The sequence below is a fragment of the Sinocyclocheilus grahami genome, unplaced genomic scaffold (genome assembly GCF_001515645.1).
Source record: "Sinocyclocheilus grahami isolate Dianchi unplaced genomic scaffold, SAMN03320097.WGS_v1.1 scaffold280.1, whole genome shotgun sequence".
NCBI classification, from domain to species: domain Eukaryota; kingdom Metazoa; phylum Chordata; class Actinopteri; order Cypriniformes; family Cyprinidae; genus Sinocyclocheilus; species Sinocyclocheilus grahami.
This window is the reverse complement of record NW_015505459.1, coordinates 526,864-541,776: the sequence shown is the minus strand read 5'-3', so window position 1 is coordinate 541,776 and position 14,913 is coordinate 526,864. Positions and strand designations below refer to the sequence as shown.

Here is a 14,913-nt window from a genome sequence, read left to right as displayed (position 1 = left end):
AAGACTATGTAATTGCATTGAAAAGCCTGGAGCACCACTAGAGATGAAGTCTGATAGACTGATAGAGTTCATACGAGTGTGAGATGAATGTTGAGCTCAGCTCTTCTTTCTGCTTGTCTGTTAAATGTTGTGAGGTCATTGTCCTCCAAGTGTGCTTTCTTACAGCCTGCACTTGACCAGATTATTAATTTCCACTTTACATCATTTAAACACTAAATATGTCGAGGGCGGCATGTATGAAACCGCTTTGATCAGTCTGAGTGAAGTGACGACTTCAGTTCAGAGTTTGTTCTGTTCCTGTAATTTCCTCTTTCTTTGTGCATTCTTGTAGACCCTGTCTCTTCATATCTTGTGTTGTCTTTCTTGGAAAAAAAAAAAGTCTTTTGTTTTTTCATTTAATGTCACATATCAGGGTCAATCCTGGGCAATATTTAATGCTAGTTCAAGTACTGCAGGCATGAACAATTCCACTAATACTGAGAAAAGTAATTAGACTTAAAATATTTACCTGGTAGTCGTGCACAGTGACACGCCACTCGTATTTTCTTTAATAAATGTGTGAACTATTGAAACAGTGGATGCAAATTCTGTCATATTTTGATATTGTGCAGAGACCGTACGATGTTCTCTCTCAGCGGCTGCGGTCAGTGTCTGCAGTTTTGTGTGAAAATGACACTGATTCCAGTCCAGAGAGACAGTGAGATTTCACAAGCACACATCCAGCTCATAACTCAAGCATTTTACATTCAGGGTTGCCTTGTGCATAGAAAACATGAAATATAATGGAATTTTAAAATGGCTATTTACAAGCATTTAAAACTGTTATTTACATGTTCTGTAATAAATATATAGTGCCTGATGAAGAGCACTGTTTGACTTTTTTTTTTTTTTTTTTAAAGAAATCTCTTGTGCTCACCAAGGCTGCATTTATTTGATAAAAAATACAGTAAAAACAGCAAAATTATAAAATATTATTACGGTTTAAAATAACTGTTTTCTATTTGAATATATTTTACATTATTATTTATTTCTGTACTGCAAAGCTGAATTTTCATCATCATTACGCCAATCTTCAGTGTCGCATGATCCTTCAGAAATCATTCTAATATACTGATTTGCTGCTCAGGAAACATTTATGATTATTATCAGTGTTGAAAACAGTTGTGCTGCTCCATATTTTTGTAGAAACTGTGATAAATTTTCAATTTTCAGGATTCTCTGATGAACAGAATGTTCAAAAGAATGGCATTTATTTGAATTGGAAATCATTTGTAACAATCTAAATGTCTTTACTCTTACTGTTAAAGGGGTCATAGGATGCCTATTTTCCACACATTGATATGATTTTTTAGGGTCTTAATGAAAAGTCTGCAACATAGTTTGGTAAAAAAATTTCAGTGGTAGTGTAAAAAACAGCTCTTTTCAGAGCAAGCCGTTTTGTAGCATTTTCCTTTAAATGTTAATGAGCTCTGCTGACCCCGCCCCTCTCTTCCGAGCCGCTCTCTGAAGGACTGTTTACTTTAGCCGCATTCATCGTGAAACTTGCTGATTAGCACATTGTTAGGAAAGGCGATTTGCAAAGATTCATTAAAAAACCTTACACTCACTTCTTCTGGAGGTGAAGCTGGATCACGAATGATTCGCGCGAACATAGACGCATTTATGTAGATCGGAGGCGCATTCCCCTCAGAAACAAACGTAATCCACAGCGTCTTCAGCGGCTCAGATGTAGGGAGTAAACAACGACTGCTATGTTCATTATTACATCCAACAACAGAACACCTCAATCGCTTAGGAGTCATTCTTGTCTACATCTGCTCCGGCGGTGAAACAATGGCGGACTGATGACAGTCACTCAGGGCGGGTCTAAGGTAAGACACCAGTCCAGTCTGTGCTGAAACACTACTGTCAATCAAACTATCGTGGGAGGGGCCTGTTTTTGTGACGTCACACAGACAGGCATCTGAGATCGGCTCGATTTTAGAAAGGGGAAAAGATATGAGCAGATTAAAAAAAAAAACACCAGGTGGATTTTTATCATTATAGGGTGGTTGTGTACACACACTGCCAACACACATTTCAGTTCAAACAACTTGTAAAAGTGCATGAAGCATCATATGACCCCTTTAGTTAATTTGATCAATGCATTCTTGCTGAATAAAAGGATTATTTCAAAAAAAGAAGAAAAAAAACTTATTAAAGCTAGTGTTTATTAAAAAAAACCAAGAAATGCCAAAATGATGAATAAATAAATTTAATTCAGGCAAATTAGAAGCTGATGGAAGAGTTATGGCTCATCATATTTTGCAATCTACCTTTTTTATCATCTCTGTCTCAGCCAACATTCCTCTTCAAATGTTGTAATATCACTTTATCATTCCAGCATGGCAACACTCGTTTTCCATCATTGCAAAGCCTTCATTTTGGCTGTATGCTGCCACATTCTCCAAGTGATTGTGAAAGAGAATGAGCAGTTTTTCTGTTAAATTTGAGACCTGAACAGCTGTCTTTTTAAAAATCTCTTTGACTGCTGTTAAACACGGATACTATTGTGATATGATGTGTATTTTGGCTTTGTTGAACTTGGGAAGTCAGATAACATGTATAATTTCACATTTCTTTGGCCCTGGGAAACGCAGAACAGAGTCAAAGGCCACAAGGATAGCAAACTGTGTCCAAATGTGAATTCTTGGCCGTTTATTTTATCCAGTTTCATCCTGACTGAAACGCAAGAGCCAGATGACATTGCGACAGGCCCCAAGACAATAGCGCTTCTTATTCAGTGAGTTCGGACCCATGCAAACACGAAGACAAACGATCCTTTGGCGAAGCTCCCGATCACTCGGCACTGTAATAACTTCAAAATATGCCTGCCATGCAGTCCATCCACTATAAGGCCAGAGCTGTGCGTGACTTTTGCTCTTCGCATCCCTGACCATCACGGCGAATAAGAAACAAGCTGATCTCTTGTGATTACAGAGGCGGACGTTTGTTTTGAGACTCTATGTAGATGGTTTTCTGTATATGAGAAATGCTTCTCGAGCAGCAAATCAATATATTAGAATGATTTCTGAAGGATCGTGTGACACTGAAGACTGGAGAAATGATGCTGAAACTTCAATTTTGCATCACAGGAATAAATGACATTTTAACATATATTCAAATAGAAAACAGTTATTTTAAATTGTAATAGTATTTCACAATATTACTGTTATTTTTGATCTAATAAAAGCTGCATTTATACCAATTCCAGACTTTTGAAATGTAATACATAGTTAATGTGAGTGAATGTTTAGGCCTTTTATTTCTGAGATATGCTGCAGTGATGTGCTTAACTTAGTTCTTTAGTGAGTGTTGCATGTTGAAGTTCAATCTTGTGTCATCTAATACAAAATGATCGACTCTTATCCTCATGTAATGTGAATGGACCGGTTTTATGTTTCTGCGTGGAAAGAAGAAAGTTAAAACAGATGTATGTTCTGAGTCAGCAGCTGATCTCAAACATCATTCACTTACGGTAAATGACTTTAGATGCCAATATCATAGCAGTAGGTTCTGATTGAAAAGACATGTGAGGTGTGTTTTGTTTTGTCAGCTACATTTCATCTGGAACGATGCATTTTAGCCAAGTTTGACGTGTGGATTAAAATTTCCATCAACTCATCCTTATCATAAACTACCCTAAAACCAGAGTGAAATGAACCCAATAACCCTCAAATCTGATTGGTTCAAACGAATGTTGTTCCAAGAACATGATTATAATCATTGTAAGAACCAAAACTTTATGCAGGTTTGGGATTGCTTGATTTCATGCATGCATGTCAGGATGCCAATCAGAATGCAATACAAGTATGCACTACATTCTGTTCTCATTAGCATAAACCGTTGGCAGTATTTTAATGCAGCATGAGGACTTTATACCATTAAAGGAAAGATTCACCCAAAAATGAAAATTTGCTGAAAATGTAGTCATCCTTGGGCCATTCAAGATGTAGATGAGTTTGTTTCTTCAACAGAACAGATTTGGATAAATGTAGCATTGCATCACTTGCTCACCAATGGATGCTCTGCAGTGAATGGGTGCCGTCAGAATGAGAGTCCAAACAGCTGATAAAAACATCACAATAATCCACAAGTAATCTGCACAACTCTAGTCCATCAATTAACATCATGATAAGTGAAAAACTGAATGGTTTTAATTTTAAGCCTTTGCTTCTGGCTAAATTATGAGTCCTCTATCCATAATATTGCTTTCTACAGGGATTATTTCCATAAATTGTGCTTAAAATGTTATTGCCCTTTTAAATCACTTCAGTATGGATAACAACTTTTTAAACTGCTTTTTAAAGGGTGGTTTGCCTGCAGTTGAACTACTTGAAGTGATGAGCAGTTTGTAAGTCTGAACTCTGTTGTTGTGAGCGTGCTGCAGTTGGCAGCACCTCTGCCAGTGGAAATTTCCCGCACATGCACTCTTATTAAAAGCCAAACGCTTGAACTCTGCCATCTGACTGCAATTCTCCATCGAATCCCACCCTTTTTTTTCTAAAGTGCTCAGTTTGAGATCTTCAGCTGCTCCTATCTCAGTTCTCTAAACTACATCAGTGATCTTCTCCGAGAGTTTCACATCCCTCAGGTTAAACCAGCATTCGGTGCAAGCTATAAGAGTGAACGTGCCGATCTAAGACAGCTCATCCGTGTCACATTAACCATCAGGATGCAAAAGGAAGAACTGACACTGCTTGAAGAACTTTTTTTTTCCCATGTTGACATTTAGACCCTTCATGCTAAATATTAGAGCTGCTCTAGAAATGTCTACATGGCTAGTGCATATTGTGCTTTCTTTTTATTCAAAGGAGCAATCCTAAGTTTTTATATTAGTACTTTTTATCATTTGTTGTAAAACACCTTTGCATAACCCTAAAGTTATTACACATGTATAATATGGTCTAGAACAACATGCACAAACATGACTCAGGATGCCATGCTGCATTACCTAGATTTTATATTGTGTTTGTTATCTGACACTGTGCCAGATTTGTTTATCATACAGTACATAAGTAGACAAAATGTCTTTATATTTTCAGTTTTGTTTTAGTTTCAGTAATTGTATGTGCTTTTTGTCATTTTTATTAGTTTTTTTTTCTGTAAAGGTTTATTTATTTTTAGATTTCAGTTGTAGATTTAGTAATTTTAGTACTTAAACTTTTCTAATTTTTAAGTTATACATTTGTAATTCACACACACACATATACAGGTGCATCTAAAAAAACAGAACATTGTTAAAAAAAAAAAAAAGTTAATTTTTGTAACTTATTTCAAAAAGTAAAACTTTCATATATTCTAGATTCATTACATGTAAAGTGAAACATTAAAAACGGTTTAAATTTTTTCAATTTTGATGATTCGCGCTTACAGCTCATGAAAGTCAAAAATCCAGTATCTCAAAATATTAGAATATTTACATTTGAGTTTCATTAAATGACCATCCCTACAGAATGAATGCCGGGTATCTCTTGTTCTTTGAAACCTTTATGCCTTCATCTGCTGACAAGCTTTATGGAGATGCTGATTTCCTTTTCAAGCAGGACTTTAGCACCTGCCCACAGTGCCAAAACCATTTCCAAGTGGTTTGCTGACCATGATATTACTGTGCTTGATTGGCCAGCCAACATGCCTGACCTGAAGCCCATATGGAATCTATGGGATATTTTCAAGAGAAAGATGAGAAACCGTGGATCCGAGCTGAAGGCTCAATAGTGCCTCAGCAGAGCCACATGCTGATCGCTTCATGCCACACCTCACTGATGTTTGTGCTAAAAGAGCCCCGACCAAGTATTGAGTGCAGAAATGAACATACTTTATAAAACAAGAACTTGAACTTCTCTGTTTTGCAAATGTTTTTTTTTTTTTTGATTGATCTTAAGAAATATTCTAATATTTTGAGATACTGGATTTTTGACTTTCATGAGCTGTAAGCTCTAATCATCAAAATTCAAACACATTTTTTTTATGTTTTACTTTGCATGTAGTGAATCTAGAATATATGAAAGTTTCACTTTTTGAAATAAGTTACAAAAAAAAACTTTTTCACAATATTCAAATTTTTTGAGGTGCACCTGTATACACACATACACGCATACATGTACATATGTGTGCATATATACAGTGGTGTGAAAAGGTTTTTGCCCCCTTCCTGTTTTTTTTATTTTTTGCATATTTGTCACACTTAAAAGATTCAGATCATCAAACACAATCAAAATTCAGATCCATCAAGCACAATCAAACCTCTACAAATGATTCAGAATGCAGCGGCACGACTGGTCTTCAACGAGCCCAAAGGAGCCCATGTTACACCTCTCTTTATCTCCTTGCACTGGCTACCGGTTGCGGCTCGTTCAGACACAAGTTCAAGACACAAGAACGAGACTGGGCAAAAACGGCACACAAAGGCTCGTCTCTCATTTGCCAAAAAATATCTTGATTACCAACACAGCATTTCATAAAAAAGATCATCATACCAACAGTTAAACATGGTGGTGGTAGAGTGATGATCTGAGGCTGCTTTGCAGCTTCAGGACCTGGACGACTTGCCATAATTGACGGAACCATGAATTCTGCACTCTATCAGAAAATCCTGAAGGAGAATGTCCGGCCATCAGTTTGTGACCTCAAGCTCAAGCGCACTTGGGTTATGTAGCAGGACAATGATCCCAAACACACCAGCAAGTCCACCTCTGAATGGCTCAAGAAAAACTAAATTAAGGTTTTGGAGTGGCCAAATCAAAGTCCAGACTTAAATCCGATTGAGATGCTTAAACAGTCCATTCATGCTCGAAAACCCTCCAATGTGGCTGAATTAAAACAATTCTGCAAAGAAGAGTGGGCCAAAATTCCTCCACAGTGATATGAAAGACTCATTGCCAGTTATCGCAAACACTTGATTGCAGTTGTTGCTGCAAAGCGTGGCACAACCAGTTATTAGATTTAGGGGGCAATTACTTTTTCACGTAGGGCCAGGCAGGTTTGGACAGCTTTTTTCCCTTAATAAAAGAAATCATCATTTAAAAACTGCATTTTGCATTTACTTGCATTATCTTTGTAATATTAAAATTTTTGTTTGATCTGAATCTTTTAAACAGGAAGGGGGCAAAAACCTTTTCACACCACTGTATATATATATTTATTTAGCTTTATCTCAATTACCAAATACTAATTTTAATAATTTCAGTTTTAGTTAACAATAATAAACACTGGTTGGTCTACTACATCAGCCATTCATATTTTATTTCTGTCCTTGGCAAAACTGGCTCATTCAAGGAAGTGATTTTCTTCACCTAAATTCCAGGAGGTCGTAAATGTATCGGGTGTCAGCATTGCTATAGAACCAGGGGCCTGTTCAGCTTCCTGGGGTGTTACAGAGTATTTGTTAAATCTAGCTAACAAAATATGTATTGTGTGTTTGAGTGGTCCAGACGCTACATATGTTTGTTACACAATGTTATGGTGCCAAAGTTTATTGAGAAAAAAAAAAAAGTAGACAAAAAGTCCTTTGAATAAAACATCAGTATTTATTTATATGACAGTTTTCAAAATTGTCTATAGTGTCAGAGTGCAGAGTTTGACAGCCTTTTCACAATCCACATTGTTTCAAAGCAACTTTAGAGAAAACCATGATGTCAATGTTTATAATATTAATATTTCCATGCCTTGTAGTTGCATTCAGCAGATTAGGGCTGGGTGATAATATACAGTAGTTTACATTAGGCAATTATTTAAACAATCAAGCAGTTAAGACTTGCTATATAGTTCATGTCACTTTAACTGCTGTCCAAAATGTACACCGTGTTTGCAAATAAATAAAAAAATTTAAAATTAATGGCTATTGTCCCATTAATAAACACTTTTTATGACCTGAACAGATTGTTAAAGGTGACGTGTGTAATTTTTAGGCACTAGCATCAATAAAAGAAACGGCTAAATAATGATTGTTTTCAAACAGGTTTCCTCAACTTTAACAATTTAGTTATCTTCTTAAACTTGTTTTATCAGACAGGTGACGTGAATGTTTTTAAACTAAGGACAACTGATAAACGATGACATGGTCTCTTCAAACAAGTCGGAAGAGGGAGATGTGTAAAAAGCAGATAATGAAAAGAAGGAAGGGAGAGAAAGGAGGTTAAAGGTTATTTTGTGTGTTTTTACAGTCGTGACTTTCAAATAGAGATCTGATAAAGACTGTTTACCTGCCTTCGTGAATCTTTAAATCTCTGGATATCCTGTGATAGTGGACAGACAGTTTTACCTTCACGAATGATTTGAGAGTCTCGTGTGAAGTAACACTTAACATGTTTAAATGAAGGGCTGCGTTACTGAAACTAGAGGTTCAACCTTTACATAACCCAGTTGAATGTTATCAGTCTGAGTCAGAATGTGGCTCTGCTCCAAAATCTAGTAAACTACGTAAGAAGCATGTCACGAACGCTCCCAGTGAAAGTCTGGTTATGCTGCTTTCTGAAATACTAGCCTGGAAGTCTAATTCGCCATGCGTTTCTTTTATAATAGCATTTTTTTTTTTTACTTTTATGCAGTTTCTTTATTTGCTCTACCAGTCAAAAGTTTAGATTTTTTAAAATATTTTTGCAAGAAATCTCTAATGGGTGACCGTGATTTCACCAAGTACAACATGTTCCTGGATCAGCATCCTTGTTGATCCTGGAACAACATTCCTATCAACCAATCAGAATTGAGGGATAACTTTTCAGGAAATGCCAGTTTTAGGCTTAAAATCAGGGTTAGGTGCTTCAACACCCTTGTTAATCAGCTATCATTTCCCTCTGATTTTAGGAATAAATTATGGGTAAGGTTAGGTTTAGGGGTAGGGATTGGGTCAAGTCTGTATTTTTGGACAGTAATGTTGATCCAGGATCAACAAAATCATGGCGACCATCTCTTATGCTCACCAAGGCTGCATTTATTTGATGAAAAATATAGTAAGGACCGTAATATTGTGAAAAAAATATTACAATTTAACATAACTCTTTTCTATTTAAATATATTTTTAAATGTGTTTTATTCCTGTGATGCAAAGCTTAATTTTTGGCGTCATTACTCCAGTCTTCAGGATCACATGATCAGTGTTGAAAACAGTTGTGCTAAAAATTCTGAAGAAGAAAAAAATTATATCATGGCTTCCACAAAAATATGAAGCAGCACAACTGCGTTGAACATTGGTAATAATCAGAAATGTTTCACGAGCAGCAATTTAGCATATTAGAATGTTTTCTGAAGGATCATGTGACACTGAAGACTGGAGTAATGATGCTGAAAATTCAGCTTTGATCACAGGAATAAATTACATTTTAACATATATTCACATATAGAAAACACTTATTTAAAACTGTACTGTTTCATAATATTACTGTTTTACTGTATTTATGATTAAATAAATGCAGCCTTGGTGAGCATAAGAGACTTATTTAAAAACAATATACAAATCTTAATTACTACAACCTTTTGACTGGTAGTGCATGTATAAATGAACTCACACGGCAGCTGCTTATGTAGGCAGTAAACAGCTACTGTAGGTTAATGGTAACCGATGACTCTACCTTCATTGACACAGTAAGGTTCTAATTAAAGTTCCCAGAGTTCCCAACAGACAATCCCCAAAGCTCAGTGTCATCTCCTCGCATCTGTTAAAAGACAGCTTTACAGTCGAAGTCATTGTGAAAATGCGTGTGGTTGCTGGTGCCATTGTGTCAATGTTATGAATGTAGGCCAGTTTTTTTCCTCTTTTACAGCCCTGTCCGGGTTTATGGACATTTCCTTTTGTGCAAGAAAAAGCTTGTGTTCTTTGTGCCTGAAAACAATGCATGCTTACTCATCATAATCTGGGATTTCTTGCTGGAACTAAAATGGGAATTTTTTTGTTGTTGCTGGAAATAGATTATGGGTGCACAGATGTCATAACAATGCTTCTTACCCTAAAATCCTTCTTGAAGGGATTCTTTACTCAAAAAAGAATGAAAAGAAAATGTAAAAAAGTGACTATGGAAGTCAATGGGGCCCATCAACAGATTACCAGAAGAAATAAATTAATATCGGACTATCAGATATAAACATATAGTCGTCATGAAAGTACTTAAACACTTTTGAACGTGAATTTCATTGCATTAGATAACAAAGTATCAAAGTAAGTGACATTTGCAAACAAATGATCCTAGAGCTTGTACTCAACAAATGTTACAAAATTTTGTAATTATATATTTTTTTGAACTCACAATTTTACTTAAACATTTCTTTCAAATCATTTTTATTTCTTTACTTAACTTTTTTCAATAGCTTTGTGTTTTTCTAATTCATTGAATGTTCCTTAATTATTTTAGAATTGTATTTATTTATTGTATTTTTTTTAGCCTTTTTTAAAATCTTTATATTAGTTTTCTTTATTTATAATGCGATTTATTTTTTATTTTTTGCTATTCATTTTATATTTTGAAATGATTTTGGAATTGACTTTTTACATTATTATTTTTCTCTCTCTCATCTACTTTTTGTGCTCATATGAAGTACTTTAAATGACCTTTTGTTTAAAACTGTACTATATAAATATATTTATCGAATTAATTTCCTATAATATGAAACCTAAAAATATTGTTTTGTGAAATGTTTTGCTTGAAACATGCACATTTTATATTTCTTCAACATAAATGCCATTTGGTGTGATTTATATCTAATGCAATGACATTCACACATTTCTTAAGTGTCTCAAGTGTCAAGTGCCTTTTGGAGCACATCTTTAAACTTGCTCTGACTCTGAGCGCTTTGAATCTGTCATTTAGGTAAGTACATCTGCTTCAGTGCTTGTGTGTGGATCCAAGTAATATAATATGTGACTGGACTCCAAGGCCCTGATCCTGGGAAAGTTACCGTGGCTTTGGGAATAGAAACTATATTGATGAACTTCTGAGATGAAGCAAATATATTTCACTCTGCCTTAATATTCCGAGATTATTTTCCCTCGGCAGTCCGTGATAAATCTGATTGGCATCTGTGCTGTCCGATGGGAAAAAGAGCTGTGTGGAATATTCAGGCTTTGAGAAACGCAGCTAGAGTTTATAAATATTCCCTCTCCTGGTTCTCACGACTTCAGATAGAAAACATAGTGGAGTTGCACATGTTAGAGACATAAATCAGTGTTTTCCTGGTTACGAGATACTGTTGTGGGCATCCGTTGAAATGACATCTGGTGCCGTGACCCTGCCGATAATTCCCACTGACTTCTTGTATCCGGACAGCAAGCGGAAGATAATCCAGCCTCACTGAATCCAGAACATGTGTTTGACGTTTTATGATTAGTCAGTGTCTCTTGATGTGGAAACCCTTCTGATGTGTTGTACACTAGCCGTGTCGATTTTCTTATTCATAACTGTGTGTATCGCAGAAGTACTGATGAACTTGCACGTTGCCTGTTTCCTATTATGAAAGCATTTTCCTTTTCGTTCCCATGGAAAATTCAACAAAAGACATGCACTAGATGATTTGTTTTGATGTGTGTTACCAAGCCAGCAATCTGGGGCCAATAATAACGCTGTTGTTTGTGTTTCAGTGGGGATGCCGTTCATCATAATGACCATCATATTCCGGCCGTACCAGCGTGGCGTTTACTGCGATGACGAGACCATCCGTTACCCCTACAGACCAGACACCATCTCTCACAAAATGATGGCGGCCGTTACCATTTCCTGCTCCATCATTATCGTGAGTCTACATCAATCAATCAGCTGAGCAAACCCTTAAAGGAGTAGTTCACCCAAAAATTTAAATTTGCTGAAAATGTACTCGCCCTCAGGCCATCCAAGATGTAGATGAGTTCGGTTCTTCATCAGATTTGGGGAAGTTTAGCATTACATCACATGCTCACCAATGGATCCTCTGCAGTGAATGGGTGCCATCAGAATGAGAGTCTAAACAGCTGATAAAAACATCACAATAATCCACACCACTCCATTAAATAATGTCTTATGAAGCGAAAACCTGTGTTTGTAAGAAACAAAAACAAACTGTTTTGACTCTCATCCTGACGGCACCCATTCACTGCAGAGGATCCATTGCTGAGCAAGTGATGTAATGCTAAACTTCCCCAAATCTGATGAAGAAACAGAGTTTTCATCTACATCTTTTCAGCAGATTTTCATTTGGCCTTTAAATGTCTGTGAGTGATGCAGAAACGTTAATACTCTATTGCAGGGGTGTCCAAACCCATTCTTGGAGGGCCACTATCCTGCAAAGTTTAGCTCCATCCCTTATCAAACACACCTGAACCAGCAAATCAAGGTCTTCAGACTCACTAGAAACTTCTAGGCAAGTGTGTTGTAGCTGGTTCTAGCTCAAATCTGCTAGAGATTGGCTGTATTGGACACCCCGCTCTATTGTATTTGAAGAAAATGTAGCACCTATACTAAACCTAACCAACTGTGAAAGAAAGTCATACAGGTTTGAAAGAAAATGAGGGTGACTAAATAACCACAGAATTAACATTTCTGTGTGAACTGTTATAAATAAATAGCTGAAAGAATTTGACGTTTAACTACTCGTGGGAACCTGAATGAAAGGAATTTTATGTGGTGTAATTTGGTTGCGAAAACATGCAGGTTGGTTTGGTATTGTGTCCACATTTTCTGAGAGAACATTGTGATTCGTTCAACATGATTCATCAGTCAGAGTACAATTCGAAACATGAGTCATCTACATCACAGACTCAGACTCTCATTACTAGCAATGAGTCTTAAGGCAAGTTTATGTAGCACATTTGATACACAGTGGTCAAAAGTGTGTTGCATAACACATAGGTACATACAAAATTAAACGAATTAAAAATGATTGAACTATTGCAATGTGCCAATATTTAGTCATGCATTAGTAGTACTACGCTCTTAAAAATAAAGGTTCAAAAAAAGTTTTTTTTGACATAGAAGAACCATTTTTGGTTCCCAAAAAAACCTTTCAGTGTACAGTGCTTAAAAGAACCACCTTTTCCACTGTAGAGAACCTTTTGTGGAATGAAAGGTTTCCATGGATGTTCAAGGTTCTTCATGGAATCGTCAATGCCAATATAGAACCTTTATTTTTAAGAGTGTGAAGGAACTTTTTTGGGATGGAAAGATTCCATCCATGAATATTAAAGGGGTCATATGATGCTGCTAAAAAGAACATTATTTTCTGTATTTGGTGTAATGAAATGTGTTTATGCGGTTTAAAGTAAAAAACACATTATTTTCCACATACTGTACATTATTGTTTCTCCTCTATGCCCCGCCTTTTTGAAACGCATCGATTTTTACAAAGTTCATCAGTCTGAAAAGCGAGGTGTATGCTGATTGGCCAGCTATCCAGTGCGTTGTGATTGGCCGAATACCTCAAGCGTGTGACGGAAATGTTACGCCTCTCACCATACTGTTGATGCCATGTCCGGCCAGAGCAATGAGACAAAAACATTAAAACCCATTATAAACGAGGCATTTGTTGCATGCAGTGGGGACATAATTACTGATTATAATGACTTAGACTGTCTTTTTACGCGTTGCGTTGCATCACGCCGGTTAAACATAAAACCCTGTTTTAAACGGCGCGGCTGGCGGATTCGATGAAGGAGTGGCAACCACATGTGACGACCCTGGGGTGGAATCCGCTTCGTCCTCGGTGAAAGCCGATCTGGCAATCCGCAACACTAAGTTGATGTATTCCTTCAGCGACCAGCACAGATCAGCTCTAGGCATGACGAAGCGGATATCGTCACAGCATCTTCACGACATGACAATACTACAGTGAGAATAAGTTACACCTTCTTTCTTTGCGTGAACATTTGGGCGGCGTTATGCAAATCTTCCCACATAGTGAGGTAGATATGTGGGGGCGTGTTAGAACGAGGCGTTTTAGGTAGGCGTGGTTGACTCTTAACTTTTATAAAGAATATCTCTTTGGATTTGAGACGTTATTCTTTGCAACTTTACAGATCTTCTTTATGCACCAAGAGCTTGTAACACTCCAAAGAGAAAAGAAAAATTGAAATCGCATCATATGACCCCTTTAATGTGTATTCATGGAACCATAGATGCTAATAAAGAAGCTTTATTTTTAAGAGTGTATTGCTCAAGGTTCAAATTATTAACCCTAAGAAACGTTAAACATGAAAATCTTCTTTTCTCACTTGCAGATCACTTCTGGAGAGGCCTACCTGGTCTACACCAAACGTCTCTATTCCAATTCAAACTTCAACCAGTACACTGCGGCGCTCTATAAAGTGGTGGGGACGTTTCTGTTTGGCGCGTGTGTGAGCCAGTCTCTGACCGATATGGCCAAGTACACCATCGGACGCTTGAGGCCCAACTTTATCGCGGTGTGCTCTCCAGAAGTGTGCGAGGGCTACATGCTGGAGATCAACTGCACGGGAAGCTTTCGCAACGTGACCGAATCCAGGTACAGAAGCAGGGGACGGGAAGGGCCCGTGTCAGGGGTCATGAACTGCTAACACTACTTCCTGTACTTGTTTATATATGTCACCTGTTGTTTCACTTCCTGTTTGTCCAGTACATTGGTGCTTTCTTAGGATTTGACCTTTGCACTCAGTGCATGAGTCTCACTCATGTTCTCAAATGTCACATGTCCTCAAGAGACCTGAAATAATCATAGATTTGATTATACATGCACTAGAAAGTATGACGCGTGGTCACTGGTCAGGCACATCTTTTTTTCTGTAAAGGAAATATTTTTGAGTCCTGTAATGCTGATTTGTCAAATTTATTTTTTTTTTATTCTGATTTGAAATATATTATTATTAATAGTAGTAGTAATCCATCTCATTTTAAAGTATAGATTAAAATAGATTTAAATGTTTTTTTTTTTTTTTTTTTT

At 36.8% G+C, this 14,913-nt stretch overlaps 1 protein-coding gene across 1 annotated transcript in view; it reads left to right on the top strand.

The window, feature by feature from the left end:
• LOC107600189 (phospholipid phosphatase 2-like) overlaps positions 1 to 14,913 on the top strand; it is a 39,793-nt gene that overhangs the window by 10,303 nt on the left and 14,577 nt on the right. The window contains exons 2-3 of the mRNA XM_016292018.1: positions 11,609 to 11,760; positions 14,216 to 14,478. Coding sequence (XP_016147504.1) covers positions 11,609 to 11,760; positions 14,216 to 14,478 — 415 coding nt within the window. The remainder of the gene's footprint in view (positions 1 to 11,608; positions 11,761 to 14,215; positions 14,479 to 14,913) is intronic.